At 39.6% G+C, this 26,689-nt stretch overlaps 4 protein-coding genes across 4 annotated transcripts; all 4 read right to left on the bottom strand.

The window, feature by feature from the left end:
• Positions 1–5,646: 5,646 nt before the first annotated feature.
• On the bottom strand, positions 5,647–6,672 carry LOC131527406 (trace amine-associated receptor 13c-like). Its single transcript, XM_058756470.1, has one exon. The coding sequence runs from the start codon at positions 6,670–6,672 to the stop codon at positions 5,647–5,649; it is 1,026 nt and encodes a 341-aa protein (XP_058612453.1).
• Positions 6,673–10,616: 3,944 nt separating this feature from the next.
• On the bottom strand, positions 10,617–11,615 carry LOC131527539 (trace amine-associated receptor 13c-like). The gene has a single exon (XM_058756714.1). The coding sequence runs from the start codon at positions 11,613–11,615 to the stop codon at positions 10,617–10,619; it is 999 nt and encodes a 332-aa protein (XP_058612697.1).
• A 6,208-nt stretch (positions 11,616–17,823) lies between these two features.
• LOC131527420 (trace amine-associated receptor 13c-like) lies at positions 17,824–18,849 on the bottom strand. The gene has a single exon (XM_058756483.1). The coding sequence runs from the start codon at positions 18,847–18,849 to the stop codon at positions 17,824–17,826; it is 1,026 nt and encodes a 341-aa protein (XP_058612466.1).
• A 6,234-nt stretch (positions 18,850–25,083) lies between these two features.
• On the bottom strand, positions 25,084–26,140 carry LOC131527402 (trace amine-associated receptor 13c). The gene has a single exon (XM_058756466.1). It carries the CDS (start codon positions 26,107–26,109, stop codon positions 25,084–25,086), a length of 1,026 nt encoding a protein of 341 aa, XP_058612449.1. The 5' UTR covers positions 26,110–26,140.
• Between the last annotated feature and the right edge of the window lie 549 nt (positions 26,141–26,689).

Genomic DNA, 26,689 nt, shown 5'->3' with positions numbered 1-26,689 from the left:
GTCTCGGTACTTGCTCTGCCGCAGCAGCAGCAGTGTAGCAGATCTATGCTGCCAAGACTAAATACATTAACATTGTCATGTACATTACCACGCCAATCCCTCCGAGAGTTGTCATGACAGAAATAGTTGACAGCTGCTGGGTCATTTAAAAAAAAAGCTCCAGTGAAAGTATAAATTTATATACAAAATAAAACTGTCATGGATCATTCACCCATCAACTACTAGATGTCACCCTTTCATCATTTGGACACGAGTACTACACAGACTGTTGCATCACATGGACTACATTTCCCATCAGTCACTGCATTACACGATCACCTGATCTCACAGTCACAGCTGCTTCCCATCAGCAATCACACCTGCACCTCATTTACAGACTCGCATATAAGTCACTCACACCTTCAGTTCAGGGCGAGTCTTGTTTAGCCCAGTCTGACAATTCCGAGCGTTTTCCTTGTGTTTGTCCCTGCCGTGTATTATCTTGGACTGTTTGTACTCCTTGTGATTCCCTGCCACCTGCCCCTTTGACCATTGCTCTTGTTTCTCTTTGTTTATGCTGATTGCTGCCTGCCCCAACCTCTGCCTGGAATACGTCTATGTCTCTGGATTATCTGTGTTATCCCTGACGCTGGTGATTGATCATTGTTTTGGTGTCTAACATTGAACTAATAAAAAACTGCAAATGGATCCGCTCGCCTTTGACTCCTTGTTACAGAAGACTTCGCCATACCAGGATCCAGCAGCCCGGTATCCCCTCGTCACTGAGGTATCAGTTCCGGTCTCTATGTCAGCCTTTCACCAATCCAGCCTAACCATAGATCCAGTCAACCAGCTACTAGGTCTACGGCAAGGAGATTGATCTATTGAGGATTATGTTCAGCAGTTCTGTGAGTTAGTATATCAAGTTCCTCTATATGATGAAGCTTTGTTTAAAGATTTATTCCGTTTTGGACTCAATGAACCAGTTAAATCACGGTTACCCGGAGGGGAAGTTAATGTCCGATTGAGAGATTTTATGGACTATGCACTAGTGTTGTGTGACTCTCCTTTTACTATGGGCGTCGCGGAAGAGGAACGCGACGCCGCACTCACTCGTGAGATGACGGCCGTACCAGAGCACGCTCACAAAATGGCGGCAACAGAGGAGTCTGGTCGCAAAATGGCGGACACAACAGCGCCCTGTTGTGTCACAGCTGTCACTCAGGAGTCAGGTCACGTCATCATAGTCTAGTCTAGCTAAGTCCAGTTCCAGTCAATTGTTCTGAGTCTCTTCACGTCTCTGTTGACCTTCCAGAGTCTCTTCAAGTCACCATTGATCTTCATGAACCCAGTCAAGTCACCATTGATCTTCATGAACCAAGCCAAGTCACAGCTGATCTTCACGAGTCAAGCCAGTCACAGCGCGTCTCAGCGGATTGTCCAGAGTCACAGCGCGTCTCAGCGGATTGTCCAGAGTCACAGCGCGTCTCAGCGGATTGTCCAGAGTCACAGCGCGTCTCAGCGGATTGTCCAGAGTCACAGCACGTCTCAGCGGATCGTCCAGAGTCTTGTGACGCTCTGTCTGCCACACCCAAGTATTCAAGGTCAGTTCTTTTGCATCCTAGTCTGGTATCCAGTGTGAGGGATGCACCGCTGGTGTCTGCACGCGCAGCTGGTATCCCCAAACTCACTCACTCTAGCCCTCCTGTCCCTGAACTGAGTCCCCTGTCTGCAGCGCTTCCCATGATGGGGATCACTTTATGTTGCGTTTGTGCTGCATACACCACCACAGAACTGTTCGTTGTGGCAGTGTCCACAGTGATGTCTTCGGAGGTGGCGGCGCATGGTGCAGAACCTCTCGAAGCGGCGGTGCTTGCTTCAGCTCCTTGCGTGGTGGTGTCGCCCAGCAATGCATGTGCAGCCCGTCATATCACGGTCGAAGGAACCGTAGATTAGTACTGTACCTGTCCTGTTAATGAACTCTACCTTTTTCCTGATGTTACCACTGTAGAACCTCCAGAGGTGGCGGCATCTGCTGCAGGACCTTCGGAGGTGTCAGTGGTAACCCTCTGTGAGGTCTCGCCCTGTCCTGTCACGGCTAAAGAAGCCATCTGTGAGTTCTCTCCCTGTCCTCTCACGGCTAAAGAAGCCGTCTGTGAGCTCTCGTCCTGTCCTGTCACGGCTATGGAGGCCGTCTGTGAATCCTCGTCCTGCCCTGTCAAGGCTATGGAGGCCGTTTGCGAGTCCTCGTCCTGCCCTGCTGCTGCTATAGAGGTCATCTGTGAACTCTTGCCTTGCTTTGAACTGGCCACGGAGGCCAATAATGAACCTACCTTTGCTCATGTCACGGCCTATGAACTGTTGTCCTGTCCTGACTCAGCCGAAGAAGCTGCCTTTGAACTACCAGTCCCGTTAGTCATAACTGAGGAGGTTATTGGTGAACTTCCTGACTGTTGCGTTGCGCCTCTAGGGGCCGTTCGTGAACACTCAACCCTGCCTGTCATGAACTCAGAAACTATAAATGCACTCTATGTCTGTCCCGTTACCCCTGTCATTGCCAAAGAATCCATTAATGAGCTGTCTAGTGTCTACCCATCCTGTCTCAGTCAAGGAGTCTAAGTTCACACCATATGTCTGTCCCGTTTTGACCAAAGAACATGTTTTTGAACTGCCTGTCTTGCCCGTTTCTGTCACTAAAATATCTGCTTCAGTCTCTGTCTATGCCCCAGATTTTGAGATATCTATCAGTCGTGTTTCAGCCAATGCATTAGTTTATGAACTGTTGTTCTGTCCAGTTTTATTCAGTGAACCTATTGATGACCTTTTTGTGTTCCCTGCCTCAGTCCCGGAGACCATGAATACACTGCTTGTGTTGTCTGTCTCTGCTCTTTCTAGGCCCCAGTCCCTGCCATGGTCCATAGTTCCTCCTGCTCTGGTCTGGTGGTCTTCTCCTCCGCTGTGGAGGTCTTCTGCCCTGTCTGCTCTGCACTGGTGGACTCCTGCTCTGCCGTGGAGGTCTTCTGCCCTGTCTGTCCCGCTCTGGTGGTCATCTGCTCCACTGTGGTGGTCTTCTGGTCTGGTGGTCTTCTGCCCCGCCTGCTCTGCCACGGAGATTTCTACTCCGCCCTGGTGGACTCCTGTTCCGTCGGCTCCACCCTGGTCCCCTGCTCGGTTGGTGTCACTCTGGTTTTCTGCTCCACCTTGGTGCTCTGGCCTGCCGACTCTGCCTCAGTCCCCAGTCTCTCCACTTCCACATGGACCTGGCCCTCCGTCCCTCTCCCTGTTCCGCCTCCGCTCCACCACCCTCCTGGATTGTATAGGAGCGTCTGGAAGCTGCTCCTTGGGGAGGGGCTATGTCATGATCCGGTCCAGGATCATTCACCAATCAACTACTAGATGTCACCCTTTCATCATTTGGACACGAGTACTATACAGACTGTTGCATCACACGGACTACATTTCCCATCAGTCACTGCATTACACGATCACCTGATCTCACAGTCACAGCTGCTTCCCATCAGCAATCACACCTGCACCTCATTTACAGACTTGCATATAAGTCACTCACGCTTTCAGTTCAGGGTGAAGTCTTGTTTAGCCCAGTCTGACATTTCCGAGCGTTTTCCTTGTGTTTGTCCCTGCCGTGTATTATCTTGGACTGTTTGTACTCCTTGTGATTCCCTGCCGCCTGCCCCTTTGACCATTGCTCTTGTTTCTCGACTTTGTTTATGCTGATTGCTCCCTGCCCCAATCTCTGCCTGGAATACGTCTATGTCTCTGGGTTATCTGTGTTATCCCTGACGCTGGTGATTGATCATTGTTTTGGTGTCTAACATTGAACTAATAAAAAACTGCAAATGGATCCGCTCGCCTTTGACTCCTTGTTACAGATGCAGCACTGGTGTTGAACTAGTGAGTCCGTGCATGGACCACGGCTGATGCCTGTCACTGACTTGCATTGGTATCACTTCTGTGAGCCCATCACGGAATTTTTGGCGATTCCGTGATGCCACCACAGATTCGGGGGTTAAGAGTCCATGGTCATTACACTGGCTGAAAATAAAGGTTGTATACATTTTATTTCATTTATAAAGTCTTTACTGTGCTGCGAATTATATTAATGTACACAACACAAGGACGAGATGTCAGAACAGCACCCTAGCGAACAGCAGCCCATCACCGACTCAGCTTTCGGCAACACACCGGCACGCAAATTAGCACTATTTCGGTGAAAAGGGATTAGAGAGAATGGTTCAATAAACTTAAATTAAAATGCTTCTTTTAAATGTTACGTTTTTATTATTTTAAACGAGTTGTAAATTATGCTATATTCAACAAAAATAAATTCTATTTGTCTTATTTTTGTTTAGTTTTTTTGTTCACAGTGTTCTTGTTTATTAATAAATGTTCATCTTTTGATTATTGCTGTTGCCTCAAGTAATTCTGTGGGCGATTGTTTTTTTGTTTTTTTTTAATTTCCAGCTTATTTTAAGCCAACAATATAGTAGCCTAATTTTTAAACAATAGTTGACTTAAAGTATTTAACCCAACCAGCTGGGTCAAAATAATTCAGCATGTGTTCTGTCCAGTGCTGGGTTGCCAAATAACCCAAGTTGGATTGTTTTTAACTCAGCATTTTTTAGAGTGTTGCTGTCACTTTAAGACAGAGAAAATATACTGACCCACATTGGACAGCCGGGTGCAGCTGCCCAAAGAAAATTCTAACTTGTGCATTTTAAAAATTATTACTTTTTTATTGAGGATTTTCAGATTGTGCTGTTTGTATATGGTTACATAATTGTATTTTTAATAAGTGTTTTTTTTTTTTTTTATTTACAGGAAAAACTGAGAAACAACATTTTTACTTTTTATTTTATTGCCACAAGAATGTAACAGAATACAATCATATAATTTATGTTCACTGAGAAAAAAAACAAACATCGGCTATACATAAATTATGAGCCATCAGCACAATAAAAAGCACATGATCACAGTCTTCAGAATTTTAGATATTAGAATTGGCTTTGTGATTTCATCCTCAAAAACAATATATATAGGCTTTTGGTTACTAAATTTGCTTCTGTTAATATGTATTGTTCACTTTCATGTAGCAAATGCTGCAAGTTCACATTTCTGACATTTTCCCATATAGTGTGAACAAGCGATAATGTACACAAGAAAAATAAAGAGGTCATGTCAAATATTTACCACTTTGGATGATTTTGGTACTTGTGTCATTATCTGCAGCAATGAACTCTAGACTACAAAACTGCATGATATTTGACATTATATAAATTGTGTGTGTGTGTATATAAATATAAATATAGGCCATTAGTTGCACTGACACGTTTAGTTTTATTTTTAGAGCACCATTTAATCATACACGGATTAAACATCAAATATGGACCATAACGAAACCTCTTGAATACAGAGTACATAATATATAAAGTGCTTAATAAAGACTAAATGGATATTTTCTTTTGTACATAGTGTTTTATGTATGGGGAAAATGTGTCACTTGTTTTCCAACAGTTTTATACTGTTCATTACTTGTGCACAATGCACAAATCATTTCAGTAAGAAAGCATGCACTAAGTTAAAAACAACAAACGCTGACCAGATTTAAAATGCGAGTCAGATTAAAATGACATGGAAAAAGAACCAAAGTTAAACAGTGAACACACTGATGTCAGAAGAGTATGGTTCAAACATTTTCAAAGTTATAATTAGAGAAAGGGTTTTTCTAAACCATGGGTAGAAAAGGCCATATATGATGGGGTTTATAGTTGAGTTAATGTAGCCTAACCAGCCAAATGCTTCAAACAGAGCAAAAGGAGTGGAAAAGTTGATATAAGGATCTATCATAGAGTTAATAAAAAACGGCAACCAGCAAATAATAAAAGCACCCACGACAACACCGAGAGTTTTTGCTGCTTTGCGTTCAGATCGTCGAGAGCTTTTAAACGTGCTCTCATTTTCATGATGGTTTGTCTCACTGATTGTTCTAACGTGCTTTTTTGCAACTACAAAAATTCTTGCATACAGTCCAATCATGACAGAACAAGGCAAGAAAAAGGTTAGTAATGTGTCTAAAACGGACCACAATGCATTGAAAAACAAATTGCAGCTTCCCATACAGTATATTGATTCAAAATATTCTTCCAGTCCTTCCACATTAGCTTTTGAGTACACTAAGCCATAAGAATATAATGCAGCCATGCTCCAGCTTATCATCACCATGACCCATGCGACAGGTATGGTTATTCTTGTAGGATACCAAAGCGGATAACAAACAGCCTGATATCGATCAATAGCAATAAAAATGAGATGAAAAATAGACACTGATGTGAGAAACAAGTCAAAAGTGGAGTGCAGCAAACAGAAGGCATCTCCATAGTACCAGCAGCCATCCACAGAACGGATCATACTGAAAGGCATGACCAACAGTCCAAGCAGCAGATCCGCTAGAGCCAGAGACATCACCAGGATGTTAGTGGGAGTCTGGAGCTGTTTGAAGTGCGCGATGGAGATGATGACCACCAAATTTCCTAGAATGGTCACAATCATCGCAGACACCAATAGAAGATACACCACAGTCTGAGTGGAAACATGATGCATGCGTTTAAGACAAGAGTTGTTCACTGCAGGAAAACAAAACTGAGCGGGATAATATTCTTCAGATGATAAATCCATCCTCTCAGTCTCAGAAAACTAGAACCTATAAAATGCTGTTTTATTTAGTCTAGACTGGCCTTTAAATATTTTTCATGCTCTTTTCTGACCCTCCCACATCATCAAAGGGCAGCAAATGACAATGAAGCACTCATTAAAAACTATGAAAATATGCTTTCTTAAGTTACAACATTTAAATATTCTGGTTTGTCCATTACTCAATAATTATGTAGCTATCTTATAAAAATTTAAATAAAATTGTGTAAAGGACCACACAAATTAAATCTATGCCACTTATCTCATGACAAAGATGAAAAATTCATTAGGCTTATTTAATAAAATCTCTTGAAGTGAACACTCATGATCTGAATTTCTGTCATTGAGATGAATAAGAATTTGGGCTGGGTTTTTGTGATTTGATTCAATTCTGATCTTGATTCAATTCAATATTGATTCATTTGGATATACACCAGGTACAGTACAGTACAAACACTCTTTGTTTTTTCTAGATAACTATCAAGTTGAGGGACACTAAATTATTTTCTCGAGGTGAACGTAACGTTACATGACCACAGACTGTAAAAATAAAAATATGGATGACTTGCCTCTACTTTCTTTCACTAAAAGTGAAGCCAAAACTCTCAGTATGGCCGCTGTCATTTTGCGAAAATGACGTCATTTAGAGACAATCTGCGCATTAGTGATCAGGAGGTGGAGCCGCAGTACCAAAGTCCCACCAAACTCCTGCAGACCCAATTGCAAGATCACAATAATAACATCACACCCCATTTTTATAGCATCAAATAACTAGTTAAAAGCAAACTTATTAGAAAAACGGACACTTAAACTAAACTGGTTCCAGCCACCTGGGGGTGATCGAAACATTTTGGCTTTACTTTCACATATTATTTACAAGTTTTACTGACGTCTTTTTGCAGTTAAAATATTTTAAGTTGTACTCTATATTTCAACATACCTTCTGATGTTCATTCATGTTTATTTTGTGCTATTTTTAGTGGCAAAGAGGAAGACATGATCGGTTTCCATGAGGTCCGCGCTAGCACTTAGCTTGATCTGAGGCAGCTACTGATACTACACTACATTAAAGAGCACCAAAACGGTATTATTATTTAAGTTTTGTAATAAAATAGACAGAATATGAAAGCTAAGACCTTGTTTCATATCAGAAATCACAAAGCTCACAAAGCATACCCATTTGTAAATAAATTTATTGATGGGCGGCACGCTACAAATAGCTAATGTTTAGTGCAGTTTTGTTCACGGATCAACTGAAAACAGCATAAACTAAGATTGATTCTCAGACTTTAAGAATCGATATCCGTTAACAAAAACAAAACAAACAATTTAAACAGAGAAATCTATATTTCAATCCAGCCCTAACAACAATGCTAAGGGATTCCTTTCTCCTCAAAGGCTTTTACATTGGACCGAATCATACTGAATGTATAAACTACTGAATTAGTGTGCCTTAAGCCTCACACAAACATTCTACTTTTATATGTGACTTAAAATCGGAATTTCTCAAATTTTGGGACCAGCATTTCAGAATTCCAGTCATTTTTTCATCATTTGGAAGGAATTTCATCACAGTTTGCCAGAATTCCCTTATTTTTGCTTGTGTTTTGCTTACATACTGAACAGGAGCAGGGGTGTATTCCTAAAAGCAGGTTATGTGACATACCCGGGTATGTTTGAGGATAAATGAGCGGATAACCTCAGCTTTCGGTTCCAAAATCATACTTTCAGGGTATGTAAGTAATCATAGCAACTTGCTCTCTGAAGATAACCTGCTCCGGAGCAGGTTATGTTCCAGGGTTAGTTCACTTCAGCACTATCAGAGCATGTATGATCTACTGACGAGCCTTCAGTGGGCGTGACAGATAGCGCACAATATTATATATTATTACAATACAGTTATGTATATAGCCTACTAATATATATATATATAGTTGTATGCTATTTTAATGATAAAGCGCTAATATAAGTAATAAATAAGGTTAGCCTATATATTGCCCTAATATGGTTATTATATTTTATTGGCATATATAACAGTTATCTGTACAAATGATAAAACACTATTATGACAAGGTAATGTTTAATTTATTATATTAGCCTATATATATATATTTATTACATTTTATATTATTATCTCACACATGGATCGGCATTTTCTATAATGTATTTCTATAATAAAAATACATATCTGATATGACTTAATATATAATTAGCATCAAACAAACAATATAATTCTTATTCTCAAGGATTAAAGATTAAACGGAAAAAAATAATAAAAAGATTGCAAAACCATCAATCAGGTGGTGATATGCACTAAGCATAAGGCCTACATGACCTTTGAACAGAAGAAGAAGAAAGAAGCAGTATGGTGCGCTTATTCTTAGCGTCCGTTTCCATAGTGACTCATCGATTCGTCGCTCTGTTGAGAATGTCTTGAGTCTTAACCAGGAACATACTCTGATTTGAATGAACTTACTCCTGGATGCGTTTTTGGAACCACATACCTTGAGTAAGCAAGGTTTGGGGTTAATCAACCGAAAGTTCAGGGTTTATCTGACGGTAAGTTAACCATGATTTCTGGAAAACACCCCTGTTGTCTCATGCACCGAAGACTTTAGCACCACAGTGACATACAGTAACCAGAACTGTTTGTGGTAGACAATGGTAACCAAAACATTCTTCAAAATATCTTCTTTTGTGTTTCACAGAAGAAATAAAATTCGGAACAACAAGGGTAAATAAATGATTATAAATTTGAATTTTACATTTTGGGTGAACTATCTCTTAAAGTTTAATCTATCTCTTAAACTATCTCTAAGTTAAATAATGTCATATTCCAATGTTTCTAAGGTTTCATCTACATTTCATAACTAAATAACAATTATTTATTTCAAAATCAGAAAGTTGTGGATGTTGAAACTTCCAGCATATATAAGTTCATATTTGTTTCATCATGAGAATTATTGTATGAATATATGGTGAAATATGAGTTGATACAGTGGAACAGTGAGAACGCTGTATGTTTTGTGGTCACAGATAAAGCACTGAAATCTTCTATGCATTTGTCGTTCACTTTTTACATAATTTAATTGTCTTCACATCACATAAATAAGGATGGGTTTAGTAAAATTACTCACATAGCAATGCTATGCTCTGGATATTACAACTTATAGTCTGCGCCAGCACATTTGCATCAACTCTGCTTGATTCAGATATTATGGAGATCTTCACATAATAATTCACCAAACATAGAAAGATCACATGTTAAATCACATTTGCTCTCAGAATTACAAGGCAAACATATAAATATAGTAGTTGTTTTATGAACAAAACATTATATAATAAATCCTTTTTTAAAGTTATATTGCTTTTGAACACCTAGTTTGTCTTAAATTCAAATAGTACAAATAATACAACTCTTAAAATATTTTTGTGAATTCTGTCCTCCAATAACTTTCACCTACTGTATCATTATATTACATAATGAAGGTAGATTTAAGCTGAAAAGTTTTCTTTATATTCAGAGTCCCCAGCTGATTTCTTGATGCATGGGTCACCTGATTTCAGTTCAATCTTCTGTGTGAGTTCAGCGCATTTGTATACTAGGTATTTTCATTCACAAATATTTGATGGCTGTCTTTAAATATAAGACTTACCTCAGCTAAAAAATATAACTTATTCTTGAGTTTATTTTATTGCAAACTAGTTAGAAATGAAAAAGACATTAAGTATGATTCACACATGGGTTATAATTATTCATCATTAAAATTCACAAAGACAGTCACAGCTCTGTTCACATTCTAATTTTAATGTATTTTTTATATGTACTGTCATTCTAAATGAAGAGACTCAAGGATGTAAAGAACAAAAGGCCACCAAGGATAACCAATGCAAGCATAATTTTTGTAACAAATACATGCATTTTCATATTAACAGTCTTCAGGAAATAAGTTAATCTGGTTAGTGGCTGTCTGCAGTATTTTTAGGCTAACCACTAGCTTCACAGACCTTTTGAACCAGGGGTAAGATATTGCATATATAAAGGGATTGATGCATGAATTAGTGTAAAACAAACAGAGTAAAGCAGAGAAGCTCAGAGATGACTTCTGAAATTGTTTTATATTAAGCATACTTATATACCAGGGAACCCAGCAAATGAAATACACAAAGACAATTATGCTCAATGTTTTTGTTGCTTTCACTTCTGATTTCCGGAATGATTTGTGATTTTTCTGAGATGCCCTTTTCTTTGAAGCATTGGAAATGGCTTTAGCTTGTCTCAAGGCCACAGTGAGAATTCTTACATACAACATTAACATTATTATACACGGAGCAATGAAGCTCACTATCAAGTCAGCTGGACCCCAGGCGTTACTGACAGCCACTGCACATTCCCTTAGACAGAAGACAATTTTTCCTGTCAGGTTTGAGTTTCCCAAATCCATTGGTACTAGATTATAACATATGGACACAGACCATCCTAAACTTATGCACATCAGTGTTTTTCTAATAGTCATTTTGGACATATACATGAGTGGCTCACATACAACAAAATAACGGTCAATAGCTACAAGCATGATATTAATGAGGGATGCAGACCCAAGAACAGACATTATAATACGAAATATATGACAGTGCAACTTTCCCATATAAAAACAGGAGCTAATGCTTCTAATGCTTTCAACCGGCATCACACAGATTCCTACCAAGAAGTCAGATAGGGCCAGTGAGAGGATGAGGAGGTTGGTCGGTGTGTGAAGCTGCTTGAAAACTGTAATAGAGATGATGACAAGTAGATTTCCACACACCGTCAGCAGAGAGATTGCAGATATGTACAAGAACAAGAATACATTGACATAACTCAAATGAAAGTCAAGTGAACAGCTTGTATTCCAGTGGGGAAGGCAGTGATGTTCAAGAAATTCCATGGAGAAAGTCTTCACTGCTTTAAAGCTTAAGGCCCATGTTTATGATTAGACTGCAGATCCAGAATCTTTAAGCAGAACCTCACTGCCAGTTTGCTTATATAAAGGCAAATGACAGGTGTCGTTTATGGGAGTGGCCTAGAATTACATCAGCTACAGTCATAAACAACATTTACAGATGTTTACAAGAGTTTAATTTTGTTAATGAGCATGTTATCCCCCATTCTGCCTTAAGTAAACAATCACTAATAAAACGAGTAAATTATGAGCAATAGGACAGAAAAACACAATACAACAAAGACCAGTTAGATAGTGCTTTAAGTTTTTCGGGTAGGCCTAGTATTCAAGAAATGCTTCAGTAGACAAGTCAAGACATCAGTGTCAGGGATCTGGAAGGAGGACCCAATAGCAGAATAAATGACAAAGATTTATTGACAAAACAGACTGATACAGGAGAGTAGTGAGGTGCACATGTAACAACATCAGGAACACAAACAATGAGACAGCTGGGGAAGACTACTGGAACAGTCTCGAACAGCAACTGCCAGATTACAATAGCAGCAAAAGGAGCAAGGAGCGGCAAGACCAGGCAGATAGAGAGGACCAAACAAGGCACCATAGAGCAGAGCGCAGATACTTGTTGACTGCCGACTCCAAAGCAGACCAAATGCCAGGCATGGAGAAACAGTGGCAGGACTCACAGGAACAGGTCAGGACAGGGCCTCTAACACAGAGAGACACGACAAGGCTCCACAGGAACACAAATGACTCCAAAGCAGGCAGGGGGATAAATAAAGCAAAAGAACTAATAAAAAGGAGGGTAACAAAATAAGAAATCATTACTTATTTAACCAAGACAACTAACTTAAATAGCAAACAAATACAAAATAAGATCAGGACAAGAACTGAAAAATTTAAATAAAAGCAAAAACAAACAAAAATACGAAACAAGGAGCAAGACAAGAACATGGAACCACAAAGGACTAAACTTCATGGAAGCTACCAAGGAAGGTGCGCTTGTTCCTGTTGGTGTCGTCAATCTGGCAACCTGCTTGTGTGTCAAGTCTGAGGAGGCGGGGCCAGGTGAAAAAAACCCTCTCCAATATTTTGAATTTGGACTGCAATACCTAGTTCAACCACTGGGTGTCAGTCCTACACACAGCACCTTTAAGTACCGATTTGAGGCTAAAATTGGTTGAAACTGTCTCCTTGTGTGCAGACTTTTTTAAAAGTTATTTTCAACAGTCTGAAAACAAAACAGTGAAGTTTTTAATGTTAGATATTTGATGTTGAAATATATATATGTATATATATATATATATATATACACTGAACAAAATTATACACGCAACACTTTTGTTTTTGCCCCCATTTTTTTTGAGCTGAACTCAAAGATCTAAGACTTTTTCTATGTACACGAAAGACCTATTTCTCTCAAATATTGTTCACAAATCTGTCTAAATCTGTGTTAGTGAGCACTTCTCCTTTGCCGAGATAATCCATCCACCTCACAGGTGTGGCATATCAAGATGCTGATTAGACAGCATGATTATTGCACAGGTGTGCCTTAGGCTGGCCACAATAAAAGGCCACTCTAAAATGTGCAGTTTTATCACACAGCACGATGCCACAGATGTCGCAAGTTTTGAGGAAGCGTGCAATTGGCATGCTGACTGCAGGAATGTCCACCAGAGCTGTTACCCGTGAATTGAATGTTCATTTCTCTACCATAAGCCGTCTCCAAAGGCGTTTCAGAGAATTTGGCAGTACATCCAACCGGCCTTACAACCGCAAACCACGTTATTAAACGTGATCAGGTTAAGTTCAAATTCAGTCTTAATAAAATATTTTGTCATAATATGGATAGCCTACTTGCCTAAAACGTTATGATGTGCATAGTTAATAGATTACATTAGGCTACATATTAGACTACAGTGTTTTGAGCGCATTTGTCTAGAGACTAGAGCGCAATTCAAGATCAGTGCTTATTGATGGTGGCCGTCTTGAGAAGCGAGAAAGCTTCAGAAAACAGCTCATAAAAAGGACGAGGACGTGAATGGTTTTTGTCAGAATGTAAAATTACGGTGATATCGTGTGTACATTCACACGAAATTCTCTCAGTGTGAGGGGGAGATGTAGGGACGCACGCCGCAAGGCGCGCAAGAAAAATACAACCGTACTAGGCTACATATTTCTGGTCAGTTTAATAAATAATCATAAAAATCAAGTTTCTTGGGGATAATCGAGGGGCAAAAGGAAAATCTCAGACCCGGCCCTGCGGAGGGGGTTGCTGCAGCACCCTCAGCACCCCTAGCTCCCACGGCCATGGCTGCAACAATCGGTTTGCATAACCAAAGAATTTCTGTACAAACTGTTAGAAACCATCTCAGGGAAGCTCATCTGCATGCTCGTCATCCTCATCAGGGTCTCAACCTGACTGCAGTTCGTCGTCGTAACCGACTTGAGTGGGCAAATGCTCACATTTGATGGCGTCTGGCACTTTGTAGAGGTGTTCTCTTCACGGATGAATCCCGGTTTTCTCTGTGCAGGGCAGATGGCAGACAGGGTGTATGGTGTCGTGTGGGTGAGCGGTTTGCTGATGTCAGCGTTGTGGATCGAGTGGCCCATGGTGGCGGTGGGGTTATGGTATGGGCAGGCGTATGTTATGGACAACGAACCCAGGTGCATTTTATTGATGGCATTTTGAATGCACAGAGATACCGTGACGAGATCCTGAGGCCCATTGTTGTGCCATTCATCCACGACCATCACCTCATGTTGCAGCATGATAATGCACGGCCCCATGTTGCAAGGATCTGTACACAATTCCTGGAAGCTGAAAACATCCCAGTTCTTGCATGGCCAGCATACTCACCGGACATGTCACCCATTGAGCATGTTTGGGATGCTCTGGATCGGCATATACAACAGCGTGTTCCAGTTCCTGCCAATATCCAGCAACTTCACACAGCCATTGAAGAGGAGTGGACCAACATTCCACAGACCGCTCTCTGGAGCTCAGTGAATTCCAGCATGGTACTGTGATAGGATGCCACCTGTTGTGAAGCATCAGACTCAGTGGGATCCATTTTACAGCTTTATAGAGAATAGTCAAACAGGCAGAGTAAACACCAGCAAACAGGGCAAAGGAGACAAGACTGAGGGTCAGGCAGGGGGTTGAGGCAGGCAGCTAGAAACAGAGTCCAGTGAAACAATCCGAGTCGGGGCAGGCAGAGAACAATCAGAGATGGGATAACAGTCAAGATCAAAGGTAATAAAACAAACACGGGTAACAACACTCAGCGATGACAGCCGGGGCAAATCAATACTTTGCAAGGAGAGGCATGTGTGAGTGGCTTTTATGTGTGTGTGTAAATGAGGTGCAGGTGTGGAGTGCAATCAGTCCCAGATACGAGGCAAGATGGGAATACTAATATTCGGGAGACGGATCCCTCTGGTGGTGCGGAGGAGGCGGTACGGGAGCCTCCTCTGTAACACCACCTGTGCAACATGTCCAGTCTTGAAATTTCCTCGCTACTAAATATTCCACAGTCAACTGTCAGTGTTATTATAACAAAGTGGAAGCAATTGGGAATGACAGCAACTCAGCCACGAAGTGGTAGGCCACGTAAAATGACAGAGCGGGGTCAGCGGATGCTGAGGCGCAGTGCGCAGAGATCCCAACTTTCTGAGTCAATCGCTACAGACCTCCAAAGTTCATGTGGCCTTCAGATTAGCTCAAGAACAGTGCATAGAGAACTTCATGGAATGGGTTTCCATGGCCGAGCAGCCGCATCCAAGCCATACATCACCAAGTGCAATGCAAAGCGTCGGATGAAGTGGTGTAAAGCACGCCGCCACTGGACTCTAGAGCAGTGGAGACGCGTTCTCTGGAGTGACGAATCACGCTTCTCCATCTGGCAATCTGATGGATGAGTCTGGGTTTGGCGGTTTCCAGGAGAACGGTACTTGTCTGACTGCATTGTGCCAACTGTGAAGTTTGGTGGAGGGATTATGGTGTGGGGTTGTTTTTCAGGAGCTGGTCTTGGCCCCTTAGTTCCAGTGAAAGGAACTCTGAATGCTTCAGCATACCAAGAGATTTTGGACAATTCCATGCTCCCAACTTTGTGGGAACAGTTTGGGGATGGCCCCTTCCTGTTCCAACATGACTGCGCACCAGTGCACAAAGCAAGGTCCATAAAGACATGAATGAGCGAGTTTGGTGTAGAAGAACTTAACTGGCCTGCACAGAGTCCTGACCTCAACCCGATAGAACACCTTTGGGATGAATTAGAGAAGACTGTGAGCCAGGCCTTCTCGTCCAACATCAGTGTCTGACCTCACAAATGCGCTTCTGGAAGAATGGTCAATAATTCCCATAAACACACTCCTAAACCTTGTGGAAAGCCTTCCCAGAAGAGTTGAAGCTGTTATAGCCGCAAAGGGTGGGCTGACGTCATATTAAACCCTATGCATTAAGAATGGGATGTCACTTAAGTTCATATGCAAGGCAGATGAGCGAATACTTTTGGCAATATAGTTGTATATATATATATATAGTTAGAGCACCCTCACTAATTTAAGAAGCACCCTCAGTGATTTGATTCTGGAGCCGGGCCTGCACCAGGCCGATGGTCGGCCATTGGAGAGCATCTGACTGCCAGGCTGGTTTGTTTGGTGTGTTCCTCACATTGGCTCTTGTCAGGCTCATGTAGGTGGAAGTTTGCCCAATTCAGCATGTTGAATCGGCGTCAGGGCCGTCGGAGAGAGTGAGAACGCTGACTGGATGTTCAGTTTAGCGAATAAGTCGGTGCCTGAGAACAACCAAAAAAATGCAGCACAGACAGAAGGCTGTTCTCATGTTACCTGATCTTACCCAAGCAATCCAATATGGGAATATTTTCATAACAACATGAACCACTTAAAAATAAAGGAAAATTAATAACATGACTGATATTCAAAATGGTAAGCAAGCGCTGCTTTGTTTTTAATTTCTCCTTTTGAATTACAAATATTTACTATAGCTGCTGATGTAGACAGCTAATTCCTCTCATGCGACACAGAACTGTTAGTTTGCAGTCTGTGTGGTGTGCTCAAGCGCAGCTTTTTGGTCCAGATGCTGACAACGCAAGGCGACAACACCGTCGACTTTCATCGCAGCTATGTCCCGGCCTTAAGTCATGCCACTGTGACACATTCCATCTATGAATGCAACCTTTGAAGGAGGGTGCCTCTGAATTATAAATTTTATCTGACTGTGTTGTTGCTAATGTCACGTCACAATGAAATGCTATTAAAATAGGAGATCAAAGTGAGACCATAGCAAGCCGCTGCATTGCCTAAACGCAGCCACAAGCCCTTACAACAACGACATGGACTTTATTTTATTATAATACCCTTAATTTCCTTTATATATCTGTGTTGTTCATGAAGTGTAACACTGCAAATAATGCATGGTCATGTAATCCCAATCTCATATTGTATCATGTTTATCAAAAAGTAATGTCATGTAGCATGTTTTTTTTTTTTTTTTGTATTTTCATATCATGCAATTTATATGGTTACATAACTGCAGTTTAGTTGTTGAATATTCTTTCCTAAATACACAGAAAGAACTCAGGGACAACATTTAGTTTACTTTTCAGAATAGAATGATTTAAATTAAATTATGTTCTCTAAAAAAAAAAAAGGACAGAATCACATCTGAATTTTTTTAATTGTTTGATTTCATTCTCAAAAAAAAAAAAAAAAAAAAAAAAAGAAGAAAAAAGGCTTACTTCATTTGCTTCTGTGAAAATGTACTCTGTTCCCTTTCCTTTAGCAAACACTGTATGCCTGTTTAATTCACTTGTGCATAATACATTCATCTAACCCAAACTAAGATGGACTGCTTTTGTTTGGTGTTGTCAAAAACTTGTTTGGTGTTGTCTTGATTTGTAACCCAGATTGTGATATAGGCCACTAGTTGGACTGACTGACACATATTTGCCCGTTTATAGATTTATGGGCATTTTCTTTTATATGTAGAGTTTTACATTTAATATAGGGAGAAATGTGTAACCAACATTTTTACATGGTTCATCATTTGTGCTGTGCTTCTCAATGACCTGTGTTCAGTGCATCATTTCAGTAAGAAAGCATGTGCGAAGTGTAACAACAACAAATGTTGATCAATATCAGTTGGATCAAAATCACATGACAGGAAACAAAGTCAAACAGTGAACACACTGATGTCAGAAGAGTTTGGTTCAAATATTTTCAGTGTTATAATGAGATAAAGGGTTTTTCTAAACCATGGGTAGAAAAGGCCATATATGATGGGATTTATGGTTGAGTTAATGTAGCCTAACCAGACAAATGCTTCAAAGAGAACAAAAGGAGTGGAAAAGTTGATATAAGGATCCATCATAGAGTTAATAAAAAACGGCAGCCAACAAATAATAAAAGCACCCACGACAACACCGAGAGTTTTTGCTGCTTTGCGTTCAGATCGTCGAGAGCTTTTAAACGTGCTCTCATTTTCATGATGGTTTGCCTCACTGATTGTTCTAATGTGCTTTTTTGCAACTACAAATATTCTTGCATACAGTCCAATCATGACAGAACAAGGCAAGAAAAAGGTTAGTAATGTGTCTAACACCGACCACAATGCATTGAAAAGCAAAGTGCAGCTTCCCATACAGTAAATTGTTTCAATATAATCCTCCAATCCTTTCACGTTTGCTTTTGAGTAGACTAAGCCATAAGAATATAATGCAGCCATGCTCCAGCTTATCATCACCATGACCCATGCGACAGGTATGGTTATTCTTGTAGGATACTGAAGCGGATAACAAACAGCCTGATGTCGATCAATAGCAATAAAAATGAGATGAAAAATAGACACTGATGTGAGAAACAGGTCTAAACTTGAATGTAGCAAACAGAAGGCATCTCCATAGTACCAGCAGCCATCCACAGAACGGATCATACCAAAAGGCATGACCACCAGTCCAAGCAGCAGATCCGCGAGAGCCAGAGACATCACCAGGATGTTAGTGGGAGTCTGGAGCTGTTTGAAGTGCGCGATGGAGATGATGACCACCAAATTTCCTAGAATGGTCACAATCGTCGCTGACACCAATAGAAGATACACCACAGTCTGAGCGGAAACATGATGTGTGCCTTTAAGACAAGAGTTGTTCACTGCAGGAAAACAAAACTGAGTGGGATCATATTCTTGTGATGATAAATCCATCCTCTCAATTTCAGAAAACTACAACCTATAAAATGCTGTTTTATTTAGTCTAGACAGGCCTTTAAATATTCTTCATGCTCTTTTCTGACCCTCCCATATCATCACAGGGTAGCAAATGACAATCAAGCGCTGATTAAAAATTTAGAAAATATGCAGTCTTAAGTTATATCATTTAAATATTCTGGTTTGTCCATTACTCAGAAATGATTTATCTTATACAAGTATATTTTAAATAAAATTGTGAAAAAGACCACATAAATGAAAGCTACGCCATTTATCTCATGACAAAGATGAAAAATTCATTATTTAATAATAAAATCACTGGAAGTGAACACCCATTATCTGAATTACTGTCACTGAGATGAAAAAGAATTATAGTCAGGCTACTGACACTAAGTGACAATTTAATTACATATTTGTGATTTGATTCAATTCTGATCTCGGTTTGATTAAATTTTCATTCTTTGGATATACATGAGGTACAGCACAGTGTTTCTCTAATATACTATACAGTAAACGTTATAATAATATTAAAGAAAAAAATTAACAACTGATTTGTTTAGAAACATTTAAAGGGGTGGTTTACTGCTTTTTTTCTTTGCTTGATTGTGTTTATGGGGTGCAATATAACATGTCTTCGTGTTTTGTTTGTTAAAAAACGCCTTATTTTTCATATATTTCACCTTTATTGTAAGCTGCTTTCTCCTCTGTCATTTGAACGACCGGTTGACTTCCTGATTCTCTGAAACCACTCCCTCAGAAACAGGCGATGGGCTCAGATTGGTCAGTTGGGCCGGTGTGTTGTGATTGGCTAAACTGCGTACTGCACATTGTCTGGAAACTTCACGCCCATTACCTTTATGGGCAACAGCTGCATGTGCTGCGGTCAAATGTAAATAATGGTGTCAATATTGCCGTATCAGTTTAAGCCAGAATCAGACTCAGAAAGCGGTAATGAAGAGAGTCAAGCAGAACTTCTGCAAGCACGGCTCTTACAAACGTTTCTGAATGAAGTAGACACACGAAATAGCATTTAACTAACTGGCTACTAAAGCCAGCGTTGGCATTTGTTTACGTCCTTGATAAAACTAAAACATTACGTCTGAAATTATACATGCAAATACATTTAAAATTATGAAATCTTACTTACAGGTTGTGGCCCAACAACTGCTGCCTGTGGTTTTAAAGTTGTAACTGCTCCATGTTTTAGTAATAGTTTCTGTGTGAATCCGGCATTGAACTCGTGTAGATTCTGGAAGCTGCCTTCCGTAAAATGCACAGCACAGAGAGCTAAATTAGGATTGTAATTGTCAGGAACATAATCAAACATAAATTTTAACCATTGTTGACGAACTACAGCATCCGTAGGAAGCCCGAACACAGAAGACCTGACAGCTGGGTGAAAATAACACCGTTTCGACAGCATGGCTACAACTCTCCACTATAACTCTTCCTCTTCGACAAAGCCGCAGAACATGGCCTTGCCCCCTCTTTGGCATGTTCCGGAGGGAGGGGTTGATGCAAATTTATGGGTTTTTTACGTATGCAACCCGGGAAGTATCTCGTTGTAGTCCCATATGAGTCGTTTTTGTAGGCATTAAACTTCCTTACGATATCTCCGCTTACGTTGAACTTTCAGCGCAGCAACTTTGCGGATACTATTCAGGCACCAACAGCAACATTACACACTATTTAAAATGAAAAAAGTGAAATCGCAGTAAACCACCCCTTTAATAAAAGCTTTGCATATGGATCCGCACACTTCCTCTGTTGACTCCATTACAAAAATAGAACATATTATTATCAAAACACTTTCTAGAGTTCATTTTTCTAGCTAACTATCAAGTTGAGGTACACTGAATGGCTTTCCTGAGGTAAAGGTAACATTATGTGACATTGTTTACAAGCAACATGATCTCACAGAATTCCGTGTAATGACCACGGACTTAATTAACCCCCGAATCTGTGGTGGCATCACGGAATCGCCGAAAATTCCGTGATGGGCTCACAGAAGTGATACCAATGTAAGTCAGTGACAGGCATCAGCCGTGCTCCACGCACGGATCCACTGGTTCAACACTTTAAATAGGAAACCCTTAGCATCAATATGCTGACGCGATATACTGGGAAATTTATCGTCATCATTATTGTTTAGAACTGGGTAGGTTTAGGGTAGGGGTGGGGTCAGGTTCTCCAGTGAAAGTATAAATTTATATACAAAATATAACTGCATCGGAGTCACTCTTTTTACGTGGTCCGATGCAGCGCTGGTGCTGAACGAATCCGTGCATGGACCACGGCTGATGCCTTATCACGGAATTTTCGGCGATTCCGTGATGCCACCACAGATTCGGGGTTAATTAAGTCCTTGGTCATTACACGGAATTCTGTGAGATCAGGTTACAAGCTTTACTGATGTCTTTCTGCAGTTAAAATGCTGATTACATGAGACACGATACATTTTGGTAAGTTATACTCCCTTTCAACATACCTTCTGATGTTTGTTTATTTCGTGCTATTACTTGCAGGGGCAGACTTAACACAGGCTATAGGCAAGGTAAGTGGCCGCTTAGAGCCGGTGGGCAGTAATGAAGTAGTTTTACTTCGTTGCTGTACTTAAGTACATTTTTCAAGTATCTGTACTTTACTGGAGTAGTTTTATTTTGAGTAACTTTTACTTCACTACATTCCAAAGCATAAGATCGTACTCTTTACTTCACTACATTTCATAAAACATATCGTTACTCCTTATATATCACATGCTCCGAGACGCAGAAGCAGTGTCTGATTCATGAACAAACGGATTCTTTTCAATGAACCCGTTAAATCGGATCGCAAATCGCACCAAACGATTCATTCACGAACTGGAATGATCCGACTGCAGCTGTTCTCGAGTCGACAACTCACTGATTCAAATGATCCGTTCAGAGCGAGTCTCCAGTGAACTGAACTCACAAGTAAGAACCGGGAGATCTTGTGAGCGCGTGCGCGACTGATGTCGCAAAAATTAAGTTATTAATGTCGAATTTTAAGATTAATTATTGTAACTGAAAATCATATTTAGGTCAAAACTGTCAGTTGTTTGTGAACTAAATCTGCTGTAAAAGGTGATCTAAAAGGGTTACTCCACCCCCAAATGAAAATTTTGTCATAAATCACTTACCCCCATGTCGCTCCAAACCCGTAAAAGCTTCGTTCGTCTTTGGAACACAATTTAAGATATTTTGGATGAAAACCGGTAGCTTGTGACTGTCCCATTGACTGCCAAACAATTAACACTGTCAAGGCACAGAAAAGTATAAAAAATATTGTCAGAATAGTCCATTTGCCATCAGTGGTTCAACCGTAATGTTACGAGAATACTTTTTGTATGCAAAGAAGAAAAAAATAACGCCTTTATTCAACAATTTGTTTCCTCTGCGTCAGTGTAGCGCCATTTTGGAGAATAAGTGATTAATGAAAAAATTTCCATTTTGGAGTGGAGTAACCCTTTAAGCCCACTGAAATGCTTGAATGCAGACAGATCAACATCAGTGTCTCTGTTTTAGGTCAAAAAAGGAAACATTAAAATAACACAGATTAAATAAAATAACTCATGCACGTTCATATTCCCCGCTGCTGTAACTTTAGCAGTTTTATTAAAATGCTATGCATTTAGCCCTATGTGACGTCTGTTTTTATATTGTTTATCAACAGTATAAATTTTTATATTGTTTAGATCAACTAGCCGAGTAGACAGATATGAATGTTTATTCATAACCATACTGAAAATAAGTAAATATTGTTAGCTATTGTTAACTATCTAGCTAACAAGCTTGCTGGTGCTAAGTTGAGGAAATTTTTTGATATAAAGTCCAAATATTTTTATTCAACCACCTAGATAGATTCTAAGGGAACAATAAAGGATGTGATGTTCAGAACATGGTAACTACAGTAATTATCAAAGTGGGAAGTGATGCCCTCTGGGGGCATTTGGCCAGGGGTGTTTTTTACACCATAGACAAGGTTTGAGAAGAAAAAAAAAATGTTCTTTCTAATTTCAGTCATATATAACTGTGACGTTCTGCAAAACAACAAGCTTTAAAACACTTTTTTTCTTATTGGTGAAAATTAGATGGTCAAATCTGTTTTCTCTCAGGTACATCATAATGTAAGCTTCACAGTGAGCGTTACTACATCACTCTCGTCAACATAGTCTATATCAACAATAAAAATACATCTTGACTCCATATATTGGTTATTTTGGGAAAATCCCAGGCATTTTGAGCAGTAGAATTATAAAAATATGTGCTAATATAAAATTAAATTAAGTAGCCTATATAAAATTGCTAAATAAATCTATCTATCAGTACTTTTTTACTTTCACTCAAAAAAGCAGTACTTTTACTTTAGTAATATTTTATACGTATCCGTACTTTTACTCAAGTACTGGATTTGTGTACTTCGTCCACCACTTCTTAGAGCCCCGGGGAATCAAGGGCCCCATCTGATACTGGTGAAACATATTTGCAGCATTGAGCAATATAGCCAATAATTTCTTGAACGCAATGACCAGAAGTGTTTAAGTTAGAATCCACTCACCACTCAAAATGCAGAGTTTTTGTCAAGCACTGAGTTCTGCATGCTCACGAAGCCTCTCATTATAAGAGTGTAAATAACAGTAAATAACAGATGCACTGTGCAGTGTAGAAAGCTTCAGTTCACGATCGCAATGAACTGAAGTGAGTGACAGCTGGGAGCACTCTTTATTCTAGGCTATATAATACTGTCTGACTGTCTCAGAACAGAGATTTTCACCTCAAAGAAAGTATTGTTTCAAGTTGTAATTTTATTTGTCTTGTTGTTTCAAAATGTGCTTGTGTGCTTTTCCTATATGTGCGCCGGTCACACATATATGCTTGAATGCAATGATTGGAGATTTTCACTTAATAATAGATTACATTTTCAATTTGTTTCTCGACAAACCCAACTATATGCCTTCAGAACACTTGGAATATGGAATGAGTTGCATGGGATAATTTTTGTTTGTAAAAAGATTGAAGAAGGTTACAATTTATTAAATTGACAAGTGCAAGGTTTTTTTTTTTTTTTGATAATGTCTTCTTTTGTCATCTGAAATAATAAGATAGCCAAATATATCTTTAGAACAGCATCAGGTTGACTAATTATTTACTGGTTGTGAAGGGATAAATAAACTATAGACTATAAGAGCAAGCGAGCAAAATCAGGATTAGGCGTAAAAGAGTACATAATTATTATGTTGGGGCCCCTTACCTGGAATTTGCTTAGGTCCCCCAAATCACTAAGTCCACCCCTGATTACTAGTTTTACTAGATTAAAGAGGAAGAGACGATTGGTTCACGTGAGCTCCGCGCTAGAGCTTAGATTGATCTGAGGTGGATACTGCATTCTGTGGTACTATATTAAAGAGTGCCAAAGCAGTATTTATTATTTACATTTCATGATGAAACAGAATCTGAAAGACTTGCTGCGCATACTGCGATTTAATGGATGGGCTGCACGCTACAAATAGCTAATGTTTAGTACAGTTTTTTTCACAGATTTTCAGGATTTAAGAATCGATATCGGTTCATAAAAATCTATTAAAATGCAGAAACCTATTTCAACCCAGCCCTATTAAAAATGCTAAGGGATTCCTTGCTCATAAAGGCTTTTATAGAAATTGGGTTGAATCGTACAGAATGTATAAACTACTGAATAAGTGTGCCTTAAGCTTCAGACAAGCGTTCCACTTTTATACGTGACTTAAAATCTGCATTTTTTAAATGTTTGGTCCATCAAATCAGAATTCAACTCAGTTTTTCATTATTTGGAAGGCACTATATATTAATGTTATTCATAAGGGCACAGTGTGCCAGAATTCCTTTATTATTTTATGTTTTCCTCATATACTGAATGAAGGGGCAGTTTTTGGACAACAATGATATACCACAATAGATGTGACACAACATATACACGTTTATGCTTGACACATTCACTTATACTAAGATGGACTGCTTTTGTTTTTGATTTTCCAAAAAGATGTTTTTTTTATGTAGGCATATTTTTCCAGGATAGAAAGTCAAATAGGTCATATTTTAATTTTGCACATAAAACACATGCAATTTACACTGTTCTTTGTTAATGCAATTTGCACATTTAGTTGTAAATGATTTCAGTAAGTATAAAAATATCGACTGTTGTCCAATGTGATGCACAGAGACTGAAATTAAATCAAGCGGTGAAGACCTTGATATCAGATGAGTTTGGTTTAAATATTCTCATTGTTATAATGAGAGAAAGAGATTTTCTAAACCATGGGTAGAAAAGACCATATATGATGGGGTTTATGGTTGAGTTAATGTAGCCTAACCAGCCAAATGAGTCAAAGAGAACAAAAGGAGTGGAAAAGTTGATATAGGGATCCATCAAAGAGTTAATAAAAAATGGCAACCAGCAAATAATAAAAGCACCCACGACCACACCGAGAGTTTTTGCTGCTTTGCGTTCAGATCGTCGAGAGCTTTTAAACATATTCTCAGTTTCATGCTGGTTTGCCTCACCGATTGTTCTAACGTGCTTTTTTGCAACTACAAATATTCTTGCATACAGTCCAATCATGACAGAACAAGGCAAGAAAAAAGTTAGTAATGTGTCTAAAACTGACCACAATTCATTGAAAAGCAAAGTACAACTTCCCATACAGTATATTGAATCGCTGTATTCTTCCAGTCCTTCCACGTTTGCTTTTGAGTACACTAAGCCATAAGAATATAACGCAGCCATGCTCCAACTTATCATCACCATGACCCATGCGACAGGTATGGTTATTCTTGTAGGATACTGAAGCGGATAACAAACAGCTTGATGCCGATCAATTGCAATAAAAATTAGATGAAAAATAGACACTGATGTGAGAAACAGGTCAAAACTTGTGTGCAGCAAACAGAAGGCATCTCCATAGTACCAGCAGCCATCCACAGAACGGATCATACTGAAAGGCATGACCACCAGTCCAAGCAGCAGATCCGCTAGAGCCAGAGACATCACCAGGATGTTAGTGGGAGTCTGGAGCTGTTTGAAGTGCGCGATGGAGATGATGACCACCGAATTTCCTAGAATGGTCACAATCATCGCAGACACCAATAGAAGATACACCACAGTCTGAGCGGAAACATGATGCGTGCCTTTAAGACAAGAGTTGTTCACTGCAGGAAAACAAAACTGAGTGAGATCGTATGCTTGAGATGATAAATCCATCCTCTCTCCCAATCTGTTTTATTTAGTTACACAGGCCTTTAAATATTCTCCATGCTATTTTCTGACCCTCCCACATCATCACAGGACAGCAAATGACAATCAAGCGCTCATTAAAAATAAGAAAATATGCAGTCTTAAGTTACATCATTTAAATATTCTGGTTTGTCAATTACTCAGAAATGATTTATCTTATAAAAGTATAGTTTACAAAAAAATGTGTAAAAGACCAAATTAAATCTATTTTTTATTTGGATATACATCAGGTACAGCACAGTGTTTCTCAAAAAAATCTCTAACTAATAAACATGTTGGATAAACTGAATGACTGATTTGTTTAGAAACATCTACATTACATATAAGGCAGTTAATAATAACAACATTAACCTATTGTCACAGTGCGCGCGCACACACACGAGGGTAGCGAGGAGACGAGGATGAACTCAAAATACAGTCTTTAATCCAAATCAACAGGGAAAGACAAGGCAAGGCTGAGGAACACAGGATACGTAACAAGTAGACCAGACAAAAACTAACTGAACAGGAAGGAACTAATATACACAGGATAATTAATACACACAGC

Source organism: Onychostoma macrolepis, chromosome 20 (genome assembly GCF_012432095.1).
Source record: "Onychostoma macrolepis isolate SWU-2019 chromosome 20, ASM1243209v1, whole genome shotgun sequence".
Lineage (NCBI taxonomy): Eukaryota > Metazoa > Chordata > Actinopteri > Cypriniformes > Cyprinidae > Onychostoma > Onychostoma macrolepis.
This window is presented reverse-complemented; position numbering and strand designations above follow the sequence as displayed.

Coding starts and splice junctions, on each gene's coding strand:
- LOC131527406 (XM_058756470.1), bottom strand. CDS start 6,672: ATGGATTTATCATCTGAAGAATATTATCCCGCTCAGTTTTGTTTTCCT.
- LOC131527539 (XM_058756714.1), bottom strand. CDS start 11,615: ATGGAATTTCTTGAACATCACTGCCTTCCCCACTGGAATACAAGCTGT.
- LOC131527420 (XM_058756483.1), bottom strand. CDS start 18,849: ATGGATTTATCATCACAAGAATATGATCCCACTCAGTTTTGTTTTCCT.
- LOC131527402 (XM_058756466.1), bottom strand. CDS start 26,109: ATGGATTTATCATCTCAAGCATACGATCTCACTCAGTTTTGTTTTCCT.